General features: G+C 38.5%; 2 protein-coding genes and 1 long non-coding RNA gene across 3 annotated transcripts in view; 2 read left to right on the forward strand and 1 right to left on the reverse strand.

The window, feature by feature from the left end:
* Positions 1 to 27,128, reverse strand: LOC134806901 (gamma-tubulin complex component 2 homolog). The gene is made up of 3 exons (XM_063780324.1): positions 26,822 to 27,128; positions 1,928 to 2,071; positions 1 to 331 (listed from the first exon to the last, which is right to left on the reverse strand). Exons 1-3 carry the CDS (start codon positions 26,909 to 26,911, stop codon positions 164 to 166), a joined length of 402 nt encoding a protein of 133 aa, XP_063636394.1. The 5' UTR covers positions 26,912 to 27,128; the 3' UTR covers positions 1 to 163.
* LOC134789411 (uncharacterized) overlaps positions 1 to 27,457 on the forward strand; it is a 550,672-nt gene that overhangs the window by 472,730 nt on the left and 50,485 nt on the right. The gene's annotated exons all lie outside the window — the stretch shown is intronic.
* On the forward strand, positions 3,102 to 21,265 carry LOC134806783 (transient receptor potential cation channel protein painless). Its single transcript, XM_063780133.1, has 2 exons — positions 3,102 to 3,255; positions 18,163 to 21,265. Exon 2 carries the CDS (start codon positions 18,187 to 18,189, stop codon positions 21,007 to 21,009), a length of 2,823 nt encoding a protein of 940 aa, XP_063636203.1. The 5' UTR covers positions 3,102 to 3,255; positions 18,163 to 18,186; the 3' UTR covers positions 21,010 to 21,265.

Here is a 27,457-nt window from a genome sequence, read left to right on the forward strand (position 1 = left end):
TTTCTATTACCCCACATGGGCGTTATCCAAATCTGTATAATATTGAGAGGTAATAAATAATACAACCCTCACTGAAAATGAAATACAACAATTAAAAAAAAATATTTCGATTCACAATTTCACACCAAACGGTACGAATAATAATTTTCGGCTGCGTTCACACTCACACTGTGATCTCATGAAATGGTCTCCAAACTCGTGTAAAGTGCGTGTAACTCTCGAGTGCTAGTGACATTGGCGGTACCTCGCTAACCTCGCTATAGTCTGAACTGTCATACGATGATCCGAGCATACTGTTAAGCTCTGCGTCCACGAAGTACTTTTGCATCTCCTTGCCAATTTACGTGTATCGGTAGCGTTAAAAGAAAACACAAAAAATATGTTAGAAACGGCATCTACGTAATGGGTGATAGACATACGTTATTCGAATTTACGTAGAGCAACTGGATGCTATAGGTATACCGTTTAAGTGACGCCATTGGTAAGAAGTTATTACATAGTCAGCTACGGGTTGATTAGGGGCTGTCCATAAATTACGTCATCGATTTTTGACGATTTTTGACCCCCCCCCCCCCCTAAAATCATCCAAATATCATGCTTCGAATGACCCCGTTTCCTCCTTCGTCATGCTACCATCATCCGATGGCCAGACCCCCCCCCCCCCCCCCCTAATTTGAAATGACGTAATTTATGAATAGCCCCTTAGAGGCTTGGCACAGTTTCATGTAGAGCTGTTTTTGAATATTATTACTAATATTAGGTGAAGAATATAAACTAGTTTTAGCCCCAAAACTCAGCTACTTAAAATCACAGCGCAACTATGTTAAGCTAATTTTACGGTTCGACACACGTATTTTAGTAAATCTCGCGACTGGTTTCGATGAGCCTATAGTGCGTTTTTTTCTTAGTGAGTCTTCTGCACATTGACCTTACGCGTACATCTATCATCCATTTAAGCAACTATAAAAATACACATAATAAATACATATTATAAAAGAGAATTTTACTGTATAGAGACATAAAAGGATATTTCAAATTTACAAATACGGAAACAGAAACTAGGGGGTAGCTGTTAGAAAAAAAAATGTGTACGTGTTAGGGCCGTTACAAACTAGCGTTTTATACGAGCGTACGCGTACGCACGTGTAAGCTCGTATATACCAAATGTAGGGAAGGTAACGCGCGTGTAAGCTCGTAACGCCGAAACGACCGTATTCCGCGCAGAATAATACGCTAGTCTGAAACCGCCCTTAAAGGAAACCTTAGGGCAGTTGACGCTACTCGTCCAAAATAAATAAAAGCGCGACTGTCAGATCTGAGGGTCTAGCAAAGATGACAATAGTTGATTTGATAGGAAACGCTAATATGGAAATGATCACGTGACTTTTCCTTGCATTTGTCATCCCGCTACAATTTTTCTATTCGATCGGCGTTTCTTGGATATGCCCCCTGAACTGTCCTAAAGCCCCTTTTTAACAGAACAACCAACTTCAGTGAAATTTAGGGGTGCGAATAAGAAATAATGGAAAAGTCCTTAACTGCCGCCAACCGCCAAAAAGTATAAAACTCTCATTCATTATATTCTGAGAGTTGCATAGAGTAGTAGAGACTAATATGCTCTACGATTGGTTGGGAAGTGTAAAGTTTCGTTCGCATAATGTCCCTTTCGAGCCAAAATTATTACAGCCCCTTTGAAAGACTCCTTATTTACTTACCCAATCGAGATGTACAGATCACAAGTCTGAACTATTCCCATCTATGCCCGGCGGGGAGAAATGGGAATACACCCGCGATTGGGATGCACTAAAGGCATCTTTCTCTTCTACTCCAATTACGGGGTAATTCGCGGTGTGTTCGCGGTAGACTCTCAGGTCGTATTCGGTGTTTCTCACCTCGTGCGTCGTAAAGCATGAAACACACAGCATACCTGTATGAAGGCGCAGAACTGCACGCACACCTGGCACAGCGTGGTGACGGCCTTGAGCAGCTGCGGGCTGGTGAGCATGCAGTCGCCGAGGCACTGCTCCAGGAAGTCGCTGTGCCGCTCCAGCACCTCGTCCACGTTGTTCACCTGGACATTAATGGTTTTTTTTTTATTCTGCAAGTAGGCCTAAAGGGGTCTTTTACAAGTCAATACAGCATTTACAGTGACCGCTACTAATGCACTGTTAGTGCTTGAAAATGGAGACCTACGCTCTCCGAAACATGTTGCGTATGTGACTAAAGTAAGTTAAACCAAACCATAAAATCACCATAAAAAGTCAATTCTACTCGCAGACATCAGAAAACAACTCAAAATTTGCATACTTAATAAAATGCAACTTTGTATTCCGTTTTTGGAAGATAAAGAGGGTCTTAATGAGCTTGTGTGGTGAAAATAAAATTGTATCATAGTATGAATAAAATTCACAGATATGTCGTTATTCATTTAGGCATAATATTATTATGATGTTTTCTCAGAGTACTCTTAGTAAGAGTAGCTCTTACTCAAATTATTCACGCACCGAAACCCCCGATGTATGCTTATAACTACCAGAAAATCTTAATATATACCTTGTACCTATCGCCATTTGTAAATTGGTAATGAATCTGTGTTAATCTCCGCTTCGGTTCTTATCACACGTAAGACAGACAGGCTCAATTGAATTAAACAAGTATTCCGTAGAACAGGTGTAAGAAGCTTACAAAGATTCTGTTTGTGTAAGAAAAGCATTCAACTTATTAATCCGTGCAATGAGTAACGTAACCTTGTGGTCGTGACGCCACTGACTGCCAGGGGTAACGCCTACGAATTAACAACAATACGCTCCGCCTACTGCAAAAACTTAAGGTTCTATCTTTATGATATAACACAAGAAAGAAATGTGAAGGTGACTGGCAAATAATGTCACTAAAACTTTAATTATAATTCTCGTTTATTACTTATATGAAACAATAACAAAAGTATTAACAAAATCATGAATGATTAGGGAAGTGTTTTTTTTTTTCATTTGTGAATAAGTTTGATGGTTATTTTTGATTTCAACAAAGTGAAACAAACATCTTTAACAAAACAAACTTTTTTGTTAATGAGTAAAGCTGACCATTAGCGACGAGACGGTCATTAAAGCGGCATGGCCGGTAATTGGCGGCGGTGGCAGGATCAGCGCCCACGGCGCTCACTCCGACGAATCAGGCCGTCGCGCGCGCACCGCCATGCGAGCAAGTGAACAGTGACCGAGTGATTGTGAACGGTGAAATATTGTGAAAATTCAGGTGGGTTACCGAGGAATTCAAAATACTTGACATACCTATTAACAAAACGAACTGGTGTTAGCCAATAAGTTTGTTGACGTATTATTATTTGTACATTGCAATTTGAAACTCTCGCTACCTACTGTCCAGTGTTTATCAATTGAATACTCAGGATACCTATCAAATGTCATTCCAGAAGCATCAGTTTATTGGGCTTAGAAATACAAGCTGCAATGAAATCCTCTCCATTTTAAATTTAGATAGATAACGTAAACGTTTCCATAAAGTAGACAAGGGACATACGGACGACGTTATTAGCGAGTATTAGGTATTCGGAAAACTTACATCAGTTATTGTTAATAAGTATACATATTTATTTTATGTTTTCGCACGCTTATAAATGTCTATTCAATCAAAAAAGATTAAGAGTTTAGGCCCTATATTTCCATGTAATTTTGACGTTTAATCTCATGTTTAGACCTTACTCCAGATTAATCGAATCTAGTCTAAACGAAAGGACCAAAACGAAACGAAACGAAGGACGAAAGGATCTAGACTAAACTAAATTATGACTGTTTTGTAAGCACAATGTAGAGCCGTCCGATTTCGATGTCATGCTCGGTCAAAACATAAAACATATTGTGGGTGTAAACACTCAAAAGAGTCCATCACATGTGTACCGTGAAGCCCTCAGACAAGGTCGGCCAGGATGACGTCACTTACAATGATGAGGACTCGGTACAGCACGGGAAGTTGTGTCACTAGGAGAGTAATTGATAAATTGTCACAAGTTAAAATGTAACAGGCAGACGCATATCCGGTGAAGGTCTATATTTGTTTTCAAACAATGAAGTCGTTTCATTGAAAATGCGTGTTTAGCAATGCAAGCGTGTAGGTTGGATAGGTACTGGAAGTGCTAGAACTGGTTTACCTGTGAACGAAAGTCTGTATGTTGCAAACACTGGGCCCGATTCGGATTTTGAAATAGATATCTATTAGACATCACCAAGATACGATAACGATATGTTTAAGATCTAACCTGTCAAATTTGACATTTGCGCGATTCTGGAGATACTGTTGAACGATTTCCACAGGATATGACTAAGAGATCCAATTCACATCTAATAGATATCTTACTCTATCTAACGTAAAAGTGACATTGGTTGCCCGAATTGCGCTGCAAAAGATAACTAGTTGATATCTATACTATAACGTATCTAGAATGGATCTAGTACGTGTCGACTGGGCCCGATTCGGATTTTGAAATAGATATCTATTAGACATCACCAAGATACGATAACGATATGTTTAAGATCTAACCTGTCAAATTTGACATTTGCGCGATTCTGGAGATACTGTTGAACGATTTCCACAGGATATGACTAAGAGATCCAATTCACATCTAATAGATATCTTACTCTATCTAACGTAAAAGTGACATTGGTTGCCCGAATTGCGCTGCAAAAGATAACTAGTTGATATCTATACTATAACGTATCTAGAATGGATCTAGTACGTGTCGTCTCTTGTGAATATCTTGAAGTTCGAATACGGCAGACTACCTGAGTTCGACTAGCCTAATAGGACGATGCGTAATATAATATTATGAACGCGAAAGTAGCTTTCTGTCGCTTTTAACTGCATAACCATTTTAATTTATTTTTTATTGAATTGCCCCTGAGAAGGACAAAGGGCCAAAATATCGATTACGTAAATAAAAGGATGGTGGAAGTTTGTAGGGCAAAAAGTATGAGGACAAATCCCAAATTTTGTTGAACCGAAAAATATTATGAGTGACTTTGCATTTAACTAATATTAATGCTACGTAATAATAAAACGTAGGTGAAACCGAGGTCATGCCTAGATTATTGATGGTCAGATAACTGCACAAAAACTATTGAAAAACTGAAGTTGACGGACGCGATGCGACCCGCGGCGACCTCATGTGCAGGCGCATATCATCAATAAAAATCAGTTTAATCATATACTTACCCGTTTAATGCTCAACCAAATAACTCAAATACTGTTATCTAACGTGCTCAAACTGGTCGGCAGCCTGTTTGTTAAGTTTAAAACGAAAATTATGTGTGAAACAACTATTAAAATATGCGTAACGAATACCGTAGAGGATGCACCTAGTATGCGTATCTAAACGTAAGCACTCTACTTTTACAACCTTTTGTATTTCCAAGTTGACCGCATGACTGCAGTCCGGTTTTCGCGTCGCGGATTGTATTACTGGCGGGAAGGAAAGACGATCTGCATATTTCCATATTCAATAACTGTGGACTGTTATATCCAAACATCGGCGCCAATATTGACAAATTGATGACGACATTCGCCTACACGTCCCGGCGTCGCGTCGTTCCGCCAAATAGGGACCTCCGGCTGACTCTTACACCTTAATGCATGCAAACGGGTCCTTCAATAAATTATCGACTTCCATATACACTTGGCGAACGGTTTCTTAAATATGGACGTAATTTGGCAGGAATTACTTATCGCCTCGTGACAACTGACCAATTGCTTGTACTGTTTTGGAGGTGTCAATTAGCCCAAAAAATTACGTTCAATACATGTAGTTAACAGTGTTATCATAACATTCATAACTATACTACTACTACCTACTAGTAAAAATTGCTAAATCAAGAAAGATTTTCAAATGGCCAACATATTTTATAAACCCGACCTCCTACTAACAGTACTAACACGATATACATAGATACAGACGTTAACATCGATATAATTTTGAAGCGCTCGTGTTTTAATTTCAAAAACCTGTTTACAAAATCGACTTCACCGGGTTTGTGGATATCAACGATGCAAAAAGGTGATTATGTCAAATCTTCGACGTGCGTAACAACAGCCGTGTCAGAAAGTGTTCTTGTCCATAATAAGAATAAAACAGCAAAGATCAAGCAAAAACTGTTAATCACAAGTACCCGAGTCGCGCCGGTCCAGCGGTTCGAAATAGCTCAAAGTATATTAACGCTCTCTCGTACCTACTCCACTTCAGGGTGTCGTAAATGGAACTGCAGATTGCTCGATCTTTATGAGCTATTAAGTACTTAGTATAGAGACTTGATTTGAATAACGCCATTAATACAACATATCCGGTCTTACTATAAACACGTTACGATCATGTTTCAACTTTTTTCACGTTCCAAATTTTATGCTTTTATTTGTAGTGTTTGAGCAAATATTATAAAATGGGTCCTTTTAATAAATTATTCGCCGAAAGCTAGACTTCAAATTATACATTAAGTTACAGCAAACAGTAAACGACTCAACTCTCTTCCAACTGTAAAACAAATTAAGTACAAAGATGACCAAAAGCCTCTTACATTTCCAAGTTGGTTATGCGTTTTGAAATGGAAATGTGTGGAACGGAAGGCTTTTTTCTGTTTAGTTGGTCAAGCACCGGATGTCTAGAACGGTTACTTGCACGCCGCTGATTCTCTATTACTGTACTGACATATATCTACACATTCATCATAATAATACTGGTATAAAGATTTTGGCCTCATGGCAGATTGCACGTCACGATTTAAACATAAACATAGTCTTCTTTACGCATTATGTTCCAAGAAAAGCATACGTGAAATTTTATGTTTTGTAACATTGAGGTTGTGCCTCATTAATCCTTATGATTTATTTACGTGGAAACTAAAGTTAACCATTAAAGTTAATGTAAACATAATTAAGAACGTTAACGTAAACTAGTTTGTTGCTACTACTAATATTGACGACAATATTTTCTTTAAATTTAAGTAATTACTGCGTACAATCTTAGGGTATTTCTTTTATGATATGATTTAAGCGTAGGTAGTAGAATTTTTTAAATAATCAGTACAGTACTATAATAAACAAAACTAAGGGATACGATAACGTTACTAACGTTATTTTTGTCGATGGAAATTAATTTTTTTTAATTACAAAACTGTAAATTATCAAATATTTTCCCTGTAGTTGTTTGTTGTTTGTCTCTACTAGTACTATGTCATCGAAAATGAAAGAGGATACTACACTGAGTCACGGAATTGATGACAACACTAAATTAATATAGTTACTTTTAATATAATTATATTAAATATACAGCAGTGTGCAACATTATAGCAGTTTATTTATATTATAAGTAGAGTAACATGAGTAAATAATTTGTAAAAATAGGTTATAACAGTCATGGTTTGTCGTAGGGGACACTATCACCTGTATTATTATATAAAATTATTTTCAATCGGAGCCTTACATCTAGTTAAACCCATCACATCGAGAAAAAAATAAACATTTTTATAAGACGATCTTCTTCGCAGAGTGTACTAATTGTCCATCATCAGGAAATGGTTGTTAATTTTTGGCAAAATACTCGGTTTGTTAGCTTGCTCGAGATTCAGGTTATAGTGTCCCCGATAAACCATGTCTATAACCTATTTATAGAAATTATTTACTCTAGTTACTTTAGTATAAATAAACTGCTATGTATTATGTATATTGTACACAACTGTATATGGTACACATTTCAACAGTAAGGACTAAAATCTCCTTGCGCTCAGTTGTATTATACCCAGTTATAGCATCGTTACTCGTTGGTCAAGGCAATCTAGATGCAACTTGACTCAGAGGGCTCAATATTTGCACATACATAATATTTCATTGATATCCAAAAGCCGTTATACCCACGCATGAATCACCGCCAGTCACAGTACCGATTCATTAGCGATCTGTGCAGTTTGATAAGCTCAAATTGTCACTCTTAAATAAAATAATAAAGATTACGACATATAGTTGCCACGAGTTATATGAGTTATATCAATAGGGTAAACATTATCCTTACCACGAGTTTGACACTGACATACCTATTCGCTAGCAACTACGAGTATATACGTAAACTTGCACTGACATTGGTGCAATCGAGAATTAAACTCATGATGAGGGTACTATAGTCTATCGCCAGTACTACGTTTGCAATAGTAGTTAGAAAACTAGGTGCAATAACAAACATATTAAGTGCCATCAGTGAATATTTTACTATCAGAGAAAAAGAACCATCACAATCAAAAATATCTATTTTAGTTTTTTAAGAACTGCAACTGTTAAAAAAAGAGAAGTATCCATCTGCTTAACGATAAAGTTATGCAGGAAGTACATACAATCGTATAAAATCTTAACTCAAAATAATTAGATCTCATATTTGTGATAAAGTTTTAGATCATTTTGTCCGTAAAGCGCTCTAGCTCATATTATGTAACTTTAGCAAACAAAATCTAGTTTATTCTCGGTGTTTAGTCAAGTTACTTCATATGTTGGTTACCAGCTCGGCGAAGGCGTGGTCACGGTCATTAAACGGTAGTCAACAAGCGGACTAACGCCAGTAACGCATAGCTAATAAGACTAACGAACCACGTTTACTTATACTTGCAGAGATGACTCCATCCATTTGAACTAAAACAGTAGGTATATTACGAGCGAGCACGTTTGAGACAATTTTCTCGTTAAGGAACTCGCATTATAGGTGAAATTATCCCCCTAATATATTAAACAAAAGGCAATGTTTATTTTATGCAGCGGTTACGAGTAGGTACTACAGGTACTGCTACTTACTCTGTCATAATAAGTGAACGCGAACAAGTCCACTTAAAAAGCAATTTTACCATCCTACTTACATGGGTCAAATTCATGTAACAGCTCATTCGGAGAACAATTTCTTACACAAGCTACTTTGAAAATGCTTGTTAAGCGTGCTTCCGAACACTGATGAGCCGTCGGAAACTTACGAAATTTCGGAAACTTTACATTTTTTTGTTTAAGGGTCAAAATTTTCCTTTTCCAAAATGAGAGTTTCCTTAAACACATATGAAAATGTCCTAAAATTTCCGAGAACATTTCCAACTTTTTTTAAACTTTCCGCAACCCGCAATAACTAAATTACTGAATCGTATTGAATCACGTTCCTGCTGCAATTTGTACAAAACGTGCACTCGTTCGCACAAGCTTATTACCTATATTAATTTTGGTGTAGGCTTTCACTTCCTCGATTGGTATATCCCCAAATATATCTCTGGATCAAGTATGCGTATAATCAGAAAGCATGATTAGCTTATATGAGGCGGCGATAGAAAGTTGCGAGTTACATTACTTAAATCAAACTTATGGTAATAGAGAAGAGTAGTAACCGACTATTTTCTTAGTGAATTTAGCAAAAAATTTTTTTTTGTCAAACATTTCATTTTTGATACTTACCTATCGCCGACTGTAGGTACTGGTACCCGTACCACGAGTCACTGACAGTGTCATTGCCAACACTGACATAGTATACGCTATAGTACCTACAGGGTAGGTGGTACTGGCATATATCTTACAAATTGTCATTAAAAATTAAAACTACAATCATTTAACTAAAACAAAACCTATTATTATCTTAAAACCTAGTCCTTTAGCTTTAATATACAAACGCAAACGTATGTTAAAATGATCATAAACCGCAGTAAAGAAAATAGCCAACATATTTTTTGGGCCACTCACCCTGTAATTTTATTTTGTGTAGTGGTAGCAGAGAGTTTTGTTACCTTTTTAACCTTTTCTTTCTATCCAAATAATCTGCACATGCCTGATTCACGTCATCAAACTCGTACGAACTACGAAGATCATTCAATAACGTTAGCGTCAGCACCGCAGCTGGCGACTGTATAGGTACCTTTAGTTTTTAGGGTTCCGTACCCAAAGGTTAAAAATGGGACCCTATTACTAAGACTCCACTGTCCGTTTGTCTGTCCTGTCTGTCTGTCACCAGGTTGTATCTCATGAACCGTGAACAGTTGAAATTTTGACAGATGATGTATTTCTGTTGCAAAGAAAAACTAAAAATAAAATAAAATAAATATTTAAGTGGGGCTCTCATACAATAAACCGGTTTTTTTTACCGTTTTTTTTGCGTAATGGTACGGAACCCTTCGTGCGCGAGTCCGACTCGCACTTGGCCGGTTTTGTTAATTCATAGGAGCAATTCCACAGCGGTTTGGAGGCGTGTGGACAATTAGGGCGTAGCGCACAGACCGGTAGCCGAGATAAAACCCGCTCACCGATATCGTGGAGAAACAACGGAAGAGCCTAATTGCATGTACAGTCGACGTCAAAGATATGTTTACACTTTTGCACCTTATTCCGTTGCAATAAGATGCAAAAGTGTAAACATATCTTTGACGTCGACTGTACCATTCAACATTTTACGTGCCTACGACGATTAACAAAGGGATCCAACGTGAAGAAAGTTGAACGCATAGTAATACCTACACTTTAATTGGTTAATACAACTTTAAACTCACGAATTACTCAATAGCGTACATTTAACCGTTTTCAATGGTATACAGGATGTAACTAAAATAGTGGGGATTCATTTAAGGGCAAAAATAGAATCTGCGGCCACTCATAATTATAATTTTCACAGCTTGGGTACGGTGACAGCTGTCATCTCAATACATTTTTTGCGCTTTAAAGCTATACATTTATAAGTATGTGAAAAATACTATAACCCCACTGATGATAATACTTTTAAGAAGGATGTCTAGCTATCACAACCGTAAAGATTCGACCATCTAAGACAGATTGTCTTAGCAAAATCAAAGGGCTCGAAAATATACAAAAAGAGAATGAATAGTAAAAATAAAAAGGGAAGGAAAGATATAAATACCTAACATATTACAGCGTTGTAGTAATTTTTACGAGTATTTTTCATAATACGGAATTGAACATAAGAATTTAGACTTAATAATAAATCAAACAACTACGACGTGTTATATAAACACGTTGGCTAAGCAAATGAAAGTGGCTACTGATAGATAAATATCGTTCGGACCAAGTACCAGCGAAGCCCCTTTTATTTATTTATTTATAGTAATAATATAGACATATCGACGCATCTCTTAGTAATGGCGCTGCAGACGATACTTGAGCAGCTTTGATGAATCATCGAATCAAATCGAATACTTAGTTTATAAAGACGAAAGTTAGTGCAAGACATAGATATAGGTGGTCAAAAACCGGTAGTTATTCGTTAAATCAAATGCTTATGGTCACCGCTTACACGTCTTACATGAAAAGGAAACCTTACTTACAATCTAGCCCTCTCCGTTGGGTTGGAATTGTATCTACATAATATCTAAATATTAATTTTGTGTCAAAAAAAAGTGACTTCTAAAACAAAGCGAATAACTGTATGGACTTATAAGTATAACCTGTTGTAGAGTAAATCAATCATGCAAATCAATTTAATTTGAAACGAAACATGACTTATAATTCTTATAAAATCTAAACAATAGGTACAGCAAAAAGGTCAAATATCGGATATTGAGAGACCCGTGGCTAGCCTTTGCTCCATAAATGAAGGACACGTTTAAATGCCTTTGGTACTTGCATAATCCATTTAAAATGCCATTCCGAACAATTTGAGTAAGATTTTGATAGTATACAAAGAACGAATTTCTCAAGTGGAAGAACATTTGGCTCTAACAAATCCCATTAGCGTATTGTTATCGAGTTTATCGGCCGTTCACGTCATAATGCGCTGATAATCTATTCGCCTTATTGTATCTATTCATTACCATGTTTGGTTAGCAATTGTTAAGATGTTACTGAAATCCTGATAAGATAATCTCTGTATGGAATGGAGCAATTCACATTCCAAATTTAGTCGCTACGGCTCTGTACTTTCAACAGAAGCAATACAACAACAACCAATCAACAGAAAACCGTGTCGCCAAAATGATTTTTATTGTACGTATGTTAAGGTACAGTCAGCAGCAAAGTTGCTAAGCGGGCGAGGTATTCAAAATTACTTCGACACGTTCTTATTAACCCTAGTAGCATTTTCGTTGGGGCCTACGGTGCCAACGGTAGGGAAAACGTTGGGATGAGGTTCGTTCCGTAGCCAACATTAATTTTGTATTGGCCCACCATCGCATTTACCAACATTCGCTGTGGCACAGATGCCCAACAATGGGCCTTTGTGTATTTTGGTACCGTTGGCTAAACAACGATAATATTCGTTGGCCCAATGATGACATATATCGCATTTACCAACATTGGCAGTGGCAGTGATGCCCAACAATGGGCCTTTGTGTATTTTGCTACCGTTCGCTAAACAACGATAACATTCGTTGGCCCAACGGTGACGAATACCGCATTTACCAACATTGGCTGTGGCACGGATGCCCAACAATGGGCCTTTGTGTATTTTGGTAACGTTGGCTAGTCAAGGATATTTTCCGATGGCCCAATGATGACAAATATCGCATTTACCAACATTGGCTGTGGCACTGATACCCAACAATGGGCCTTTGTATATTTTGGTAACGTTGGCTAATCAACGATATCATCCGATGGCCCAATGATGACAAATATCGCATTTACCAACATTGACTGTGGCACTGATGCCCAACAATGGGCCTTTGTTTATTTTGGTAACGTTGGCTAATCAACGATATCATACGATGGCCCAATGACGACAAATATCGCATTTACCAACATTGGCTGTAGCATTGAGGCCCAACAATGGGCCTTTGTGTATTTTGCTACCGTTCGCTAAACAACGATAACATTCGTTGGCCCAATGGTGACGAATACCGCATTTACCAACATTGGCTGTGGCACGGATGCCCAACAATGGGCCTTTGTGTATTTTGGTAACGTTGGCTAATCGACGATATCATCCGATGGCCCAATGACGACAAATATCGCATTTACCAACATTGGCTGTAGCATTGATGCCCAACAATGGGCCTTTGTGTATTTTGGTAACGTTGGCTAATCAACGATATCATCCGATGGCCCAATGATGACAAAAATCGCATTTACCAACATTGGCTGTGGCACTGATGCCCAACAATGGGCCTTTATTTATTTTGGTAACGTTGGCTAATCAACGATATCATCCGATGGCCCAATGACGACAAATATCACATTTACCAACATTGACTGTAGCATTGATGCCCAACAATGGGCCTTTGTATATTTTGGTAACGTTGGCTAATCAACGATATCATCCGATGGCCCAATGATGACAAATATCGCATTTACCAACATTGACTGTGGCACTGATGCCCAACAATGGGCCTTTGTTTATTTTGGTAACGTTGGCTAATCAACGATATCATACGATGGCCCAATGACGACAAATATCGCATTTACCAACATTGGCTGTAGCATTGAGGCCCAACAATGGGCCTTTGTGTATTTTGCTACCGTTCGCTAAACAACGATAACATTCGTTGGCCCAATGGTGACGAATACCGCATTTACCAACATTGGCTGTGGCACGGATGCCCAACAATGGGCCTTTGTGTATTTTGGTAACGGTGGCTAGTCAAATATATCATCCGATGGCCCAATGATGACAAATATCGTATTTACCAACATTGGCTGTGACACTGACGCCTAACAATGGGCCTTTGTGTATTTTGGTACCGGTGGCTAAACAACAATAACATTCGTTGGCCCAGTGAGCACAAATATCGTATTTACCAACATTGGCTGTGGTACTGATGCCCAACAATACCAGTTGAGTTTGCTTGTGGCGTCACTAGATGGCGTTACTGTCTCCAAACATCGAAGTTATAGTTATTTTCTCGATTATTCCGGATATAATCATAATATTTTATAAAGTAACTTATAAATCTAATAGCTATAACTATAAAATTTATACATAAATTTAAAAAATTGTATTTTACCAACATTTTCTCAATTTAAATCTCAAAAAACATAAATCTCGCTTACGAAGTTTCGAAGTGCGGTTAGTATATATACAAATTAGAGTGTATAGTAAGTGTACTTGCTTCGGCAGTACATATACTAAAATTGGAACGATACAGAGAAGATTAACAACAACTGCTGCCTAGCCTAGGGCCTTCATGTGGATACAACCAATGCCTACCGTAGTGTAAATGTAATATTTATCAGCAATGGCCCAACGTCGTATTACACAACCACTTACTTAACGTAGGGTAACTGTAGGACTCGTAAACAAAAGCCCATTACATAATTAGACTGTAGGCACACTATAAATTACACAACTATTTACCTACGGTAGTATTGTAAGAATCCTATACAAGGCCCAACGTTAAAGTTACAATGTTGGCCCTTTGTGGGACAAGCTGTGTTGGGCCTTCAACCTGGTGCACGACTACCTACCGACCTACCTGACTTGCCGTTGGGTAATTGTTGAATTTGCAAACAGAAGCACAACGAAAAAATTGCCCTTTTTTATTTTTTTGCAGTTGGCCCTACAGCAAGCCATACGGCCAAATGTAACAATTAACCAACCATCAAACAAATGTGTATAGGCCCAACCGCGGCCCAACCAAAACCACCACCGTTGAATAATTGTATGATTTATTTAAATAGGCCCAACGAAAAAATTACTCTAATGGCCCTCTGTTGGGAATCTTCGGGAGGGCCTTTGTCGAGGGCCCTCCAGCAAATCGTACGGCCAAATGTAACAATTAACCAACCATCAAACAAATGTGTATAGGCCCAACCACGGCCCAACCAAAACCACCACCGTTGAATAATTGTATGATTTACTTAAATAGGCCCAACGAAAAAATTACTCTTATGGCCCTCTGTTGGGAATCTTCGGGAGGGCCTTTGTCGAGGGCCCTCCAGCAAATCGTACGGCCAAATATAACGGTTGCCCAACTAATACGTAAACAAAGGCCCAACAAAATCCCTACAAGAAAATGCTATTAGGGAAGATCATTTTGAACACCTAGCGCGCTTAGCAACTGCTGCCGCTGACTGTATGTATATGTCTATGGGCCTTAGTTGCCTGAAAATAAATAATGATATTTTGATTTGATTACATTACAATATCTGGGAGACCGAGCCTTGCTCGGAAAACATATAATAACTCAAAAATGCGCGTTTTCCGAGAGATAAGAACTCGCTAGATCGATGTATCGCCCCCGAAAACCCCCATATAGCATATTTCATTGAAATCGTTAGAGCCTTTTCCGAGATCCCCGAAATATAGAAATAAACAAGAATTTCTCGTTTAAAAGGAATTATTGGCATTAAGCCTATTATGCAGCAAGTTATAAAGATACGCTCTAATGATAATTCCTCGCTTCTTTACTTTCTAACACATAGGTGGATGAGGATTCAAGTCAGTTATATACTAGATGTCTCTAGTAGTTTTTGTCGCGTATGCGATGACCGGCTCTGATAAGTTATTTTAAATTACCAAATTGTTGTACGGGACAGCATCAAATGATCCGACGCGCTGTTGTAATAATGTAATACTGTAAAATGATGGATTTATTTTAAGTAGGCACTCCCTGTAAGCCCTACTTCCCTGAGAAGTGACATTATTCGTGACGAGAAATCCAATTACGATTACCATTAAATTGTGATCAAGAGCCCTAGAGAGCCCGCATGTTTATTCAATCAGAACTTTCGTCAGTTCGTCGTGGACTCACGAGCGGCTGCGCTACCACGGGAGTTATAATGAGAGGGCAATTGTTCCGAATTTCTCCTATACCATTAAATTTATACTACTCACGTGCCTCTCGGTTGCTACTAACGAGTAATTGGACCGATTTACGCACAGCATTATGTTATTTTTTAACTATGACAAAGTACACGCAAACTTGAACCTTGAGAACAGGGTAACGAAAAAGCAATTGGTAATTTTCGCTTGGACGGTTTAAAGCGGTTAATTTGGATTTTATAGCAGTATAATTGTTGTTAGTGCAGCGTTGATGAATCGATGAGATACTATGTGCTCTGTTGTTTTACAATTTGCATATTAAGCACCCGCATGTGTGGTTGCAAAACGTGTAAACTTTCAATTTTAAATGGAAGTAATTTGTTGTACAGTCGCCATCACTATCAGATATATCGGAGTGGCTAAGGTGCTCACAAATATCTGAAAATGCCTCTATTGTCAAGGCATTAGAGTGCGTGTTCACATATTTTGAGCACCTCGGCTCGGTCGCCCTGATATATCTGGTGGCGACTGAATATCAAAACCCCTTAAAAAACGGTGATTCACTTCTCTTAAGTAAAATGTATATTCATATTCATATTCATATAGTACGTACGTATAAAACCGTGTTTAAAGATGAAAGAATATTTTGCATAATCTTCTTATGCTCCACGGTAGGTATTAATTCGCTACACTGGTCGGCTTTGTTAGGATAATATTTGTTTTCGGTTTTGCTGGGTTAAGTAGACAGTGATTCGGTGACTAACCATTAATCTGCATGAGATTACGTAGGTAGTATTTCAAATATGAATACCTACTAAAATAACATAGTTAAAAATAATAAACAAATATTACTTAAGTACTCGTAAAAGCAGCGAGCAATAAGCCATGTAGTAGGTAGGTACGAATTGTGTAGAATTTTCATATTAAATATTTCTATTGTATTTTTAGTTTGCTTGATATAGCAGGCATATATGAAAATATACCGTAACCAAACAGTACGAAGTAAAAGGCGTTTTCGCTTCAACACGCCATATGGTTCAAGATGAAGATGAAGATGAAAAGTTCAAAGAGGCAATAAGTGCCCGCTGCAAACAATACAAGTGCTCGGTCATCGGGCGATGAGGTGTTGCATATGTTCGGACGAACGGTATTGCACTAAACGATTGCCAGTAAACTGGTATTTGGTATTCGAAAAGTCCGATTCGACTCAACGGGATTATAAGGATTGAACATGAGATTAGACGTCAATATTGTAAGGATATCCAAGGCCAGTTATGGTCTAAGCGTAACGCCTGAATCTAACATACTGTTGTACATTTTGCTGCATTAGTCACCCTCTTTTCTCTCTCTCCTCTCATCTACTCAAAGTTTAACTGGAAGAGATCCCTTAAAGGGATAAGTTGGCCTTTGTAGTACTTCTAACTAATTGTAGGTATTAATTTTAATGTATTTTTGTACAATAAAGAGTTTACTACTACTACTAAGTAACATTAAGTTTTATCCGTGAAATTGACGCTAAAGTTCACTGTGAAACAAATGAGAATTAAAAACTATAAAACATTTAACTTATTTGACAATATTTTAATTTGATAAACGATAACCGAAACTTTAAGAGATGTAGGTACTAGTGAGTCTTGTGACCAATGCACGGGTTGTATATGTATATGTGCCTTCGGTTGCTTTCATCAGATTCATGCGAGAGATACTGCATTGTGTTCGGCGGTACACCTGCTCGTAGTCACGGCGGATAACTGACTTTTATACGATTGATTAATCGTCGAGACCGGTCCGAGAATAAAACATGCGTTAATTTGCTGGAAGTAATTCCATTTGTATTCAATCCGTTAAAGATTAAAGTACCTAGGTACCTATGTACATGTTTTGTTCGACGCCGATATTTTTAATGAGAGTTGAATTGGTTTACATTTGATAAGTGAAGCTAGTTCTAGTGAGTGATTATTTAATATCTGCGATATGTTTCTGAAATCGTTTGCATTCCTCAGAGTTAACATAATAACGATTGACGTATGCATTTTCAAGTAAGCAAACTAGAAAATAGTTCATAAACTAACAACGAATATTTCAAAGAAGTGTTAATATTTAGTGTACAGGCGTTGTTAGCACATTCTACAAAAGATTATAGACGACTAACGATACCGCCTCAGAACGTCACGGTCACTTCACATGAATGTTTGTACAACATTTTAGCATTTTTCATTAAAACTCCGTTGAATCAATAAACTAAGGAACCTTTAGTAAAGACTAAATATAGCAACGTATTGCAACCATGTGAAAGTTCACCAGATGTGTCGTGTCGAATAAAATTCAATTAAACAATCGGTGTAACGAGCGGTTGTAATTGTAATACTACACTATCGTATCGAAACAGTTTATCTCAATGAGATAATAGTCGAATCAATTATTATATAAAGTTTTATGTGTCGTTCCAGATGCCAGTGCGTGAGGCGTGAGGAATGTCGCGCGACACGTACGAGATGAACTCCCGGCAGCTGTCCCGCGGGAGCTCGCTGTTCGGTACCGACCCGCAGATCCAGCTCCGGACGGCCCTGCGCACCAACGACTTCCCCACCTTCAAGAAACTAGTGAGCTACGGGGCCGTCGATCTTGAATTCGTCAATTCCTACCCCGACCACAAGACTTGCCTCGAGATAGCTATAACCGAACCAAACAAAAATGAATTCGTTAAACTGTTACTTCAGCACGAAGTCCAAGTCAACAGAGTTAACGAAACCCACGCTTGCGCTCCTATACATTTCGCCGTTGAATATGGCAATATTGAAGCGCTGAAACTATTGCTGGACGACGACAGAATTGACGTCAATATCAAAAGCAAAGGAAATACGGCTTTGCTGATGGCAATAAAGAAAATTGAAGATTTAGAGGATGACCGCGAGCGAGACCTCGCCACCTACGAAGACATGATAGAGCTTCTACTAAAAGCGGGGTGCGACGCGAACGCTCCAGACCTTAAAGGAGTAACACCTGTATATTCGGCAGCAAAACAAGGGCTGGAAAGGGTCATCACTTTTATCATAGATTACGCACAAACTCCCGTCGATATTGATACATACAAAGACAGACGCGGCAAATCAGCTCGTTATTTCTTAAAAGAAGCATTTCCGCACTTAGTTGATAAATTCGATACGGAGGTAGAAGTGATCAACGTCGACAAACTTTTCTCGTATTTAAGTCGACATGATGAAAACGGATTTATCCGCGACTTTACCAAGCTCGTTAAAAAGAATGACCATCGCCAAGCATTAGCTTCTAATAATGGAATATTCACAATGTTACAGTTTGCAACGGACAAAGGGTTGGACAGAACAGTTGAAACCTTGCTTAACGCAGGAGCAGACCCTAATGCCACGTGTTCGGGTGAGACCATGAGACCCGTAGCACTCGCTTGCAAAAATGGCTACTGTAAGATTCTGAAAATGTTTGTCGACAACGAATCTACCTTATTTGAACCAGTCAACGGCGAGTCATTAGTACAAATCACGGTAAAGGGAATGAGATCATATTCAAACAATCCTAAAGCAGATTTTAACGGATGTTTGGAACTATTACTTAAAAATCCTAAGATCAACATAAACGTCAACTATGCTGATAATAAAAATAACACGGCACTCCATTACGCCGCTAGGAATGGCGATAACGAGACAGTGTTGGAGCTGCTGCGGCACGGAGCGTGCGTCGGCCTGCGCAACACCTTCGACGAACCGCCTCTAGCGGACATCAATGCGAAAACACTGGAAACATACCTGGACGAATGCATCACAACCAACGGGGAACGACCGAGCGACGACGACTACGAAATTCATATGAAATACAGCTTCTTAGTGTATCCTAACAACTCTGTCGAAAACGAACTCTGTAAAGTTCCTTTAATCGATGCGTCAAACAATAACGTTAAAGAGTGTGACGCGATTCTGGCCCCCGAAACTGATGCACTCCTTTACATGACGAGAAACGAAGAACTGAGGCCGCTCCTTAAGCATCCAGTTATAACCAGTTTTCTCTACTTGAAGTGGCAAAGAATAAGCTGCCTTTTCTACGCCAACATAACGTTTTATTCTCTTCTATGGTTGTGCTTGATTCTCTATATCATATTAGGATATGGTGCGGAGAAAAAACAATCCGGTTCCATTGAAGCACTGAACGTCATTACACATGTCGGCGCGGCTATTGGATTGATACTTTTGATCATACGAGAATTATTTCAATTGTTAGTATCTCCGTCGAGATATTTGCAAAGCATAGAGAACTGGATGGAAGTATTTCTGATATTTGTTACAGCGGTGATCGTCTGCGATAACTCCGCCGCAGAATCAACGAAGCAACAACTCTCTGCTGTGGCTATCTTGTTGTCATCTGCCGAATTGGTCCTTCTAATCGGCCAGTTTCCGACGCTATCAACGAACATTGTCATGCTAAAGACAGTATCCTGGAACTTTTTCAAGTTTTTACTTTGGTACTGCATTTTGATCATTGCATTTGCATTGAGTTTTTACACATTATTCAGGAACGAGGTGAAAGACGACGACAAAGTAGCACCGGACCCAAATAAAACTGGCAAAGAAGACGAAGAAGAAGATTTCTTCGAAGATCCAGGAAGATCTCTGTTTAAAACTATTGTCATGTTAACAGGAGAATTTGACGCGGGTTCCATTAAATTCGGCCAATTCCCAATAACCAGCCATATTATATTCATGGTTTTTGTATTCATGATTCCGATTGTTCTATTTAATTTACTCAACGGTCTAGCCGTGAGTGACACACAAGAAATTAGAGCGGATGCCGAACTTGTAGGACACGTTTCTAGAGTGAGATTAATATCTTACTTTGAAAGTGTACTCATCGGAAACACCAAGCCGTACTCTAAGCCGTCCGCCTGCTTCGCTTGTCTGCCTGCTTGGATGCAGGATCTAAGTATAATAACACCAAAGACACTTTGCATGAGACCTTTTGCAAAACGTATATCTTTATTCCCGCACTTTTTGCCAAAATATAGGATACTGGTAAAGCCGAACAAAGATAATATAATTGAGATACCGCGCGCAGAGCCACTCGGGAAAATCGGTGATGACTACGAAGACATCGAGGGTGGCGGTTGCTGTCTCGAGAGATGCCAGAACTACAGACTCGATAGGAAGATTGTGAAAAACGCTAAGGTCGTGATAAGTAAGAAAAATGATGTCTCAGAAATTGATGTGTTGAAAACTAAAATAGATGAGCTACACAAATTGCTGAAAGAATCGTTGCAACAAAAACGCTAGTTATTGTAACTTTAGTGTCTTTAGTACGTAACTAGCTTCACATGAAATAACATATATAGTTTTTGTTAGTTATATATTTTGTATTAAGTTTATAATTGTAGAGTATATTGTATTATAATTTAAGAGCTTGCTATATTTGTATTTTTATAAAACGACAGTGTCTTTAACAGTGTAATGTAACTTTACGAATCTCATATATAAGCTGCCTTCCACTAAGAATAACTCTATATTTAAAATAAAATATAATTTATAATGTCTTACTTTTTTATTATACACCTAATAATTTCTAACTAAAAACTGGTCAGTAAATAATAAATACTGTAGCGAAACGCTACTACATCTGTCTACATCTGTGTGGAACTACCGCCGTGTCTTCTTGGCTTCAGTTTTTTTGTCAGGCCGTGTTGTTGATTCACGCGAATACGCGTAGATGGCGCTTATATCAAAAACTCGAAAAAGGCCGACCTTTTTACGAATAATTCCTGGCCGTTTGTAATAAATAATGTGCATATTTGCGCTTATTTTGAATTTAAATTTTTTATGGAATGTTCGAGAAAGAAAAGATTGAAATTGTTTTTAGGCAGATGGTTTGTGAATTTTGAGTGGAAAAGTCGTTTGAGTTCCCAGGTTGTTTTTTTAACCAGATTTGCAATTTATAACCAGTTTGATATTTAATACGAAGTTTTTAAAAGTGCGCGGAAATCCACGTGAGGAGAGGCTCCTCGTAAACAGTTGGCCGCCAAAGGCGCGCGTAAATCGGCGCCCGGAGAGGTGAGGCTCCTCGTAAACAGTTGGCCACCAAAGCCGTGCGTTGGTCGGCGCTAAGCACTGGTGGAGTGAAGAAACCTCATCGTTACCGCCCGGTCTGCTGCCATACGCGCTCGCTAGGAAGCGAGTGAGGCTTACCTCGGGTCTGCTGACATACGCGCTCGCCAGGAAGCGAGTGAGGCTTACCTCGTCTGCGTCGCGTACCTGTTTGAAGACACCGACTTGTGCGCCATCCGTGCAATACAAGTAAATTTGAATCCAGCTACCGGCACCCTTGCGTGTGCTTCCACATTTGTCCCCTTTACCCTTTTTCCCCTGAACTTCAAGACCACCTTTATCCCCTTTCCTGACTGAAATTCAAGACCGCAATATTTTAAAATTTTAACGTTAGTCTTCCAATTCCAATTTTTATAACCAGGCGGCTTAGCACGGTCGCGTTTTTATCCCTTGTCACCATGCCTGTCACGTTCTAACAAGTATGTAAGTGCGAAAGGGACGCGCATAGTGATAGTCGATAAAAATGGAACCGTGCTGAGCCCGCAGCTAATTATTTGTTGTGTATTTTGTGCCATATTTTTGTTTTGGCCATTTATCATTTGTTGAATATCTGTTATCCGCATATTACAAATCCTCAAAATTCAAATAGCCTCATTTGACGGGCGGTATAAATAATCGGTTTAAAATTTAGGTATCATTCACCCAACGTGTCAACCATCATCGTCCATAAAATTCGCCACATTAATACATTTTTCTTTCCAGCTAAATTTTCGGCCGAGTTCCTTTTTTAGGGTTCCGTACCCAAAGGGTAAAACGGGACCCTATTACTAAGACTTCGCTGTCCGTCCGTCCGTCCGTCCGTCCGTCCGTCCGTCCGTCCGTCCGTCCGTCCGTCCGTCTGTCACCAGGCTGTATCTCACGAACCGTGATAGCTAGACAGTTGAAATTTTCACAGATGATGTATTTCTGTTGCCGCTATAACAACAAATACTAAAAACAGAATAAAATAAAGATTTAAATGGGGCTCCCATACAACAAACGTGATTTTTGACCAAAGTTAAGCAACGTCGGGAGTGGTCAGTATTTGGATGGGTGACCGTTTTTATTTTTGCTTTTTTTTTTGTTTTTTTTTTGCATTATGGTACGGAACCCTTCGTGCGCGAGTCCGACTCGCACTTGCCCGGGTTTTTTTTCCTTCTTGTTTACGCCTTATGCGGAAGGCAGACAATTAATACTGTGTTTTAAATAAGTTTAAACGATCAAGGTAGTGTTTTCGGTAAATTTTGTTAAAAATTAAAATTTATACATAGTGTAACAAAAAATTGTTTTTTTTTTTTGATAAAAAGTGTTTAAATTATACGTGTTCTGCAAATTATATTGTTTTACTGCAATAACGTAATACTTATGAATCCGCACATATTTTCTACTCTAGTCTATAGTTATAAGAATCGACACAAACGACATCTGAGCGTTTTCCAAAAAAAAATTACATTTCATTAATGTCTTCAAAATATTGACTTCTTGGGCTCATTTTACTCAGAATCATTTGTACATTCACGCCTCATACATGAAAAAAGTGTCCCAAAATTTTGTATGAAGAAATATTTTGCCAGTGCATCACGTTCATACAAATAAAAAAACTTTTCATACAAAAATGTGACGATCTGGAAAGGAAATCTTGAGACACATGTTTTCATGTATGAGGCGTGAATGTACAAATGATTCTGAGTAAAACATAGAATTAGATGACAAAGAACAACTGTCAATCTTCAAAAGTGTGACCAAAAATGAAATGCAAGTGTGTGCGTAAATTGTCTATGTGAGATCAAAAATAGTGATGTCATGTTACAACATATTAATAATCTGTCGATGTTTGATTGCTTTATCGACTACTTTTTCAAATGTGTTATTTTAAACATTAAAATTCTACGACATTATGGCGTATAAATAACCCTTGCACTTCGTTTGCCATCAAAATCGTTGCAGACTTATCTTAATGTAACTCTCACTGTGTTGCAAAGTGAAGTTATCATGACACGCTAAACATGAACACCTTCAAAAAGTATAACAATCGTTAATATTTGAAGTCGGTTATAAAAGCTAATATCTTAATGATGTCTTGTGAAGAAATAATTACATAGCTATTAATATACCGACAAGTTATCGATACTGTCATATGAACATTTTGTCAATCCCTAGCGTAAACTAACAGTTTATGTTTTTACACAAAATATCCTAAATTATTGACTAATATGATATAATATTAGCACGGAACGAAAGAAAAACTTATAATGAAGTGTATAAACCAGCTTCTTACACTTTTTACGCTGTTAATTAGACAAAATATCGTTATGAAAATTTCGCTGGGAATATCATAAATCCTCTGAAATGAGTAATTGCTTGGATTATTTGGCCCTGTGACACTGCAATCCGGCACACTACAAGACACCATCTTCACTGAATTACTTTATTTAATACTTTTCGTCCTAATCCGTCTATATTTTTCAATTTGAAAATTACCGTGATACGCTCTTGGCCGTCCGCGGCCGTCGTCAAACTCTAAAGTGGTTACGTTTTCTCATTGGTAGTCTGACTCTTTCGCACTCATGGGATGTTCATATACGTGATGGCTTCCCTTTCGCACACTTCAGCTGTCTGTCAAGCGCGAGCGGATGGTAGGTCTATGGAGTAAAATGAGCCCAAGAAGTCAATATTTTGAAGACATGAATGAAATGTAAATTTTTTTTGGAAAACGCTCATCTACAGTGAGCTCATAGACAGATACAAATCGTATCATTAGTGTCAGGGGTGCGAAACTCGGCTCCGTTCGGCTCAGCTTTGCTCCGAGCTATTATTAGGGTTGACACAACTTAACGTCCCTTTGCGTGTGTCGTACAACAGATAAAATAATGGCTTGAATTTAGACAACCCTAAATAGCCGTAAGGGATAGTGCCATATATTAGAAAGGGACAGCATGATTCGACGCCGAACCGCTGCACGCTGTCAAACTTCGGTTTTGTAGGAAGTTTCGTCTCTGTACGGTAGTACTATTATTTTATGGCTGCTATTTAACTGATCACCAGATTTAGTAAAATTTAATACCAAAAAAATCTATTTTACCACCCTAAAATCATGAATGATCACCAAAATTATAACACCATTTTAATGTGAAATGATTACCAATTTTATTACATTTTACTATCCTTTTAAAGGAAATGACACCAAAATAATCATTATTAACCCAAAAATAGTCAATGATTACCAAATTTCAATCCCCATTTTAATGTGAAATGATAACCAAATTTTTACATCTTGCTATCCTATTAAAGAAAATGACACCAAAATAATCATTGTAAACCCAAAAATAGTAAATGACCACCAAAATTAGAACTCCATTTTAATGTAAAATGATAACCAAATTTTTAAATCTTGCTATCCTATTAAAGCAAATGGCTCCAAAATAATCATTGTAAACGCAAAAATAGTAAATGATCACAAAATTGTAACCACATTTTAATTAAAAATGTGCAATCATTTAATATATCGTTATCCTATTAAATTAATTAATCCACTTCGTCACCTTTTTCTAGTAGCATTTTATTTCTGTAACAGTCGCAGTTCTAACCTAACCTAACCCACTTTTCTAGTAGCATTTTGTTTCTGTAAGGGTCGCAGTTCAAACCTAACCTAACCCACTTTTCTAGTAGCATTTCTTTTCTGCAAGGGTCGCAGTTCAAACCTAACCTAACCCACTTTTCTAGTAGCATTTCGTTTCTGTATGGGTCGCAGTTCAAACCTAACCTAACCCACTTTTCTAGTAGCATTTCTTTTCTGTAAGGGTCGCAGTTCAAACCTAACCTAACCCACTTTTCTAGTAGCGTTTCGTATCTATATGGGTAGCAGTTGAAACTTAACCTAACCTACTTTTCTAGTACCATTTCGTTTCTGTAAGGGTCGCAGTGCTAACCTAACCTAACCCACTTAACTGATAGCAGTTTAACTTACTTTTCTAGTAGCATAACGAAATGCTACTAGAAAAGTAGATTAGGTTAGGTAGGTATGCGGTGCGGGCTACGGGGGGTTGAGCGGGAGGGGCTAGTAATTTTGGCATCAGTTTACTTTATTTGGTAATATGTATAAATTTTTTGGTAATCATAGTGGTTTATTTAGGTGAAAATATCGCATTAATTTGGTCTTCAAGATTTGGTGATCATTAATGATTTTTGGTGATCATTCAATATATTTGGTATTTGAATACAATTTGAAGTGCAGTCGTAATTAAAGTGGTGGTACTTTTGTATTTTTAGGCCTTATTTTTTTGGTGTTCAGTATTTTTTTTTGGTAAGCATGATTTTTTTATTTAGGGTACCAAAGTATTTTTTGGTGGTCATTATATTTGTAGCCTTATTTTATTCTGTGAGAGTATGTAGAATAAGTAGCTATCAAACGAACAATTATAGGTCGTTTCATAAAGTTTGCTCGTAAGATACTATAGGCGTTTGATTTCTTCTAGTGAGACTCAGAGTCACTGTTTTTTTATAGTATTAGCACTGAATACTTACCTACTAATTAAATACTTGATCATATTATTATTTATTATCTGTTAGCTCGTGTTCCTGCGCCTACTTTTTGATTACCTGACTTATAAAGCACGAATATACTTGGGTAGATCCAAATTATACAGAGTGTTTTTGTTACGTCTGACCGGTATCGTCTTGGGTCGTCCCATTCGTTTTTCGTCAAGTTCTCACAATCGTCGGTGGCATTCAATGTAGAATGAGTGACGAAAGCAGAATAGGACTAATTTAAGAACTTGACGAAAAACTAATGGGACGACCGAAGACGATACCGTCTGACCATACTCTGAAGGCTCAATATACGTATTAGCCGGGTCCACACAGAGCGAGCATACGCGCGAGGCAATTTCCCCGCGCACAAAACGGCCAGTGTAGACGTGCTTCGGCACAAACATGAACATTGCTCAGAACATCAGCATCATTGAACAGGAGCAGGAACGTTGCTCCACCACGTGTGTGATACACCTACCTTCTCCAGGCTGTGTATGAGCTGGCACCAGGAGGGCTCGATGACCTCGACGCACATGTAGTACTGCAGGTGCTGGATGCAGCTTAGCATGAACGTTGCTCCACCACGTGTGTGATACACCTACCTTCTCCAGGCTGTGTATGAGCTGGCACCAGGACGGCTCGATGACCTCGACGCACATGTAGTACTGCAGGTGCTGGATGCAGCTCAGCATGAACGTTGCTCCACCACGTGTGTGATACACCTACCTTCTCCAGGCTGTGTATGAGCTGGCACCAGGACGGCTCGATGACCTCGACGCACATGTAGTACTAGTGTAGACGTGCTTCGGCACAAACATGAACATTGCTCAGAACATCAGCATCATTGAACAGGAGCAGGAACGTTGCTCCACTACGTGTGTGATACACCTACCTTCTCCAGGCTGTGTATGAGCTGGCACCAGGACGGCTCGATGACCTCGACGCACATGTAGTACTGCAGGTGCTGGATGCAGCTCAGCATGAACGTTGCTCCACCACGTGTGTGATACACCTACCTTCTCCAGGCTGTGTATGAGCTGGCACCAGGACGGCTCGATGACCTCGACGCACATGTAGTACTGCAGGTGCTGGATGCAGCTCAGCATGAACGTTG

The sequence above is a fragment of the Cydia splendana genome, chromosome 3 (assembly GCF_910591565.1).
Source record: "Cydia splendana chromosome 3, ilCydSple1.2, whole genome shotgun sequence".
Lineage (NCBI taxonomy): Eukaryota > Metazoa > Arthropoda > Insecta > Lepidoptera > Tortricidae > Cydia > Cydia splendana.

Excerpts from the sequence above, each read along its gene's own strand:
- LOC134806783 (XM_063780133.1), top strand. The coding sequence starts at position 18,187 with ATGTCGCGCGACACGTACGAGATGAACTCCCGGCAGCTGTCCCGCGGG.
- LOC134806901 (XM_063780324.1), bottom strand. The coding sequence starts at position 26,911 with ATGCTAAGCTGCATCCAGCACCTGCAGTACTACATGTGCGTCGAGGTC. Across the intron at positions 2,072-26,821 it reads TCATACACAGCCTGGAGAAG|GTGAACAACGTGGACGAGGT; the intron begins GTAGGTGTATCA and ends ATTAATGTCCAG. Across the intron at positions 332-1,927 it reads AGTTCTGCGCCTTCATACAG|GAGATGCAAAAGTACTTCGT; the intron begins GTATGCTGTGTG and ends TAAATTGGCAAG.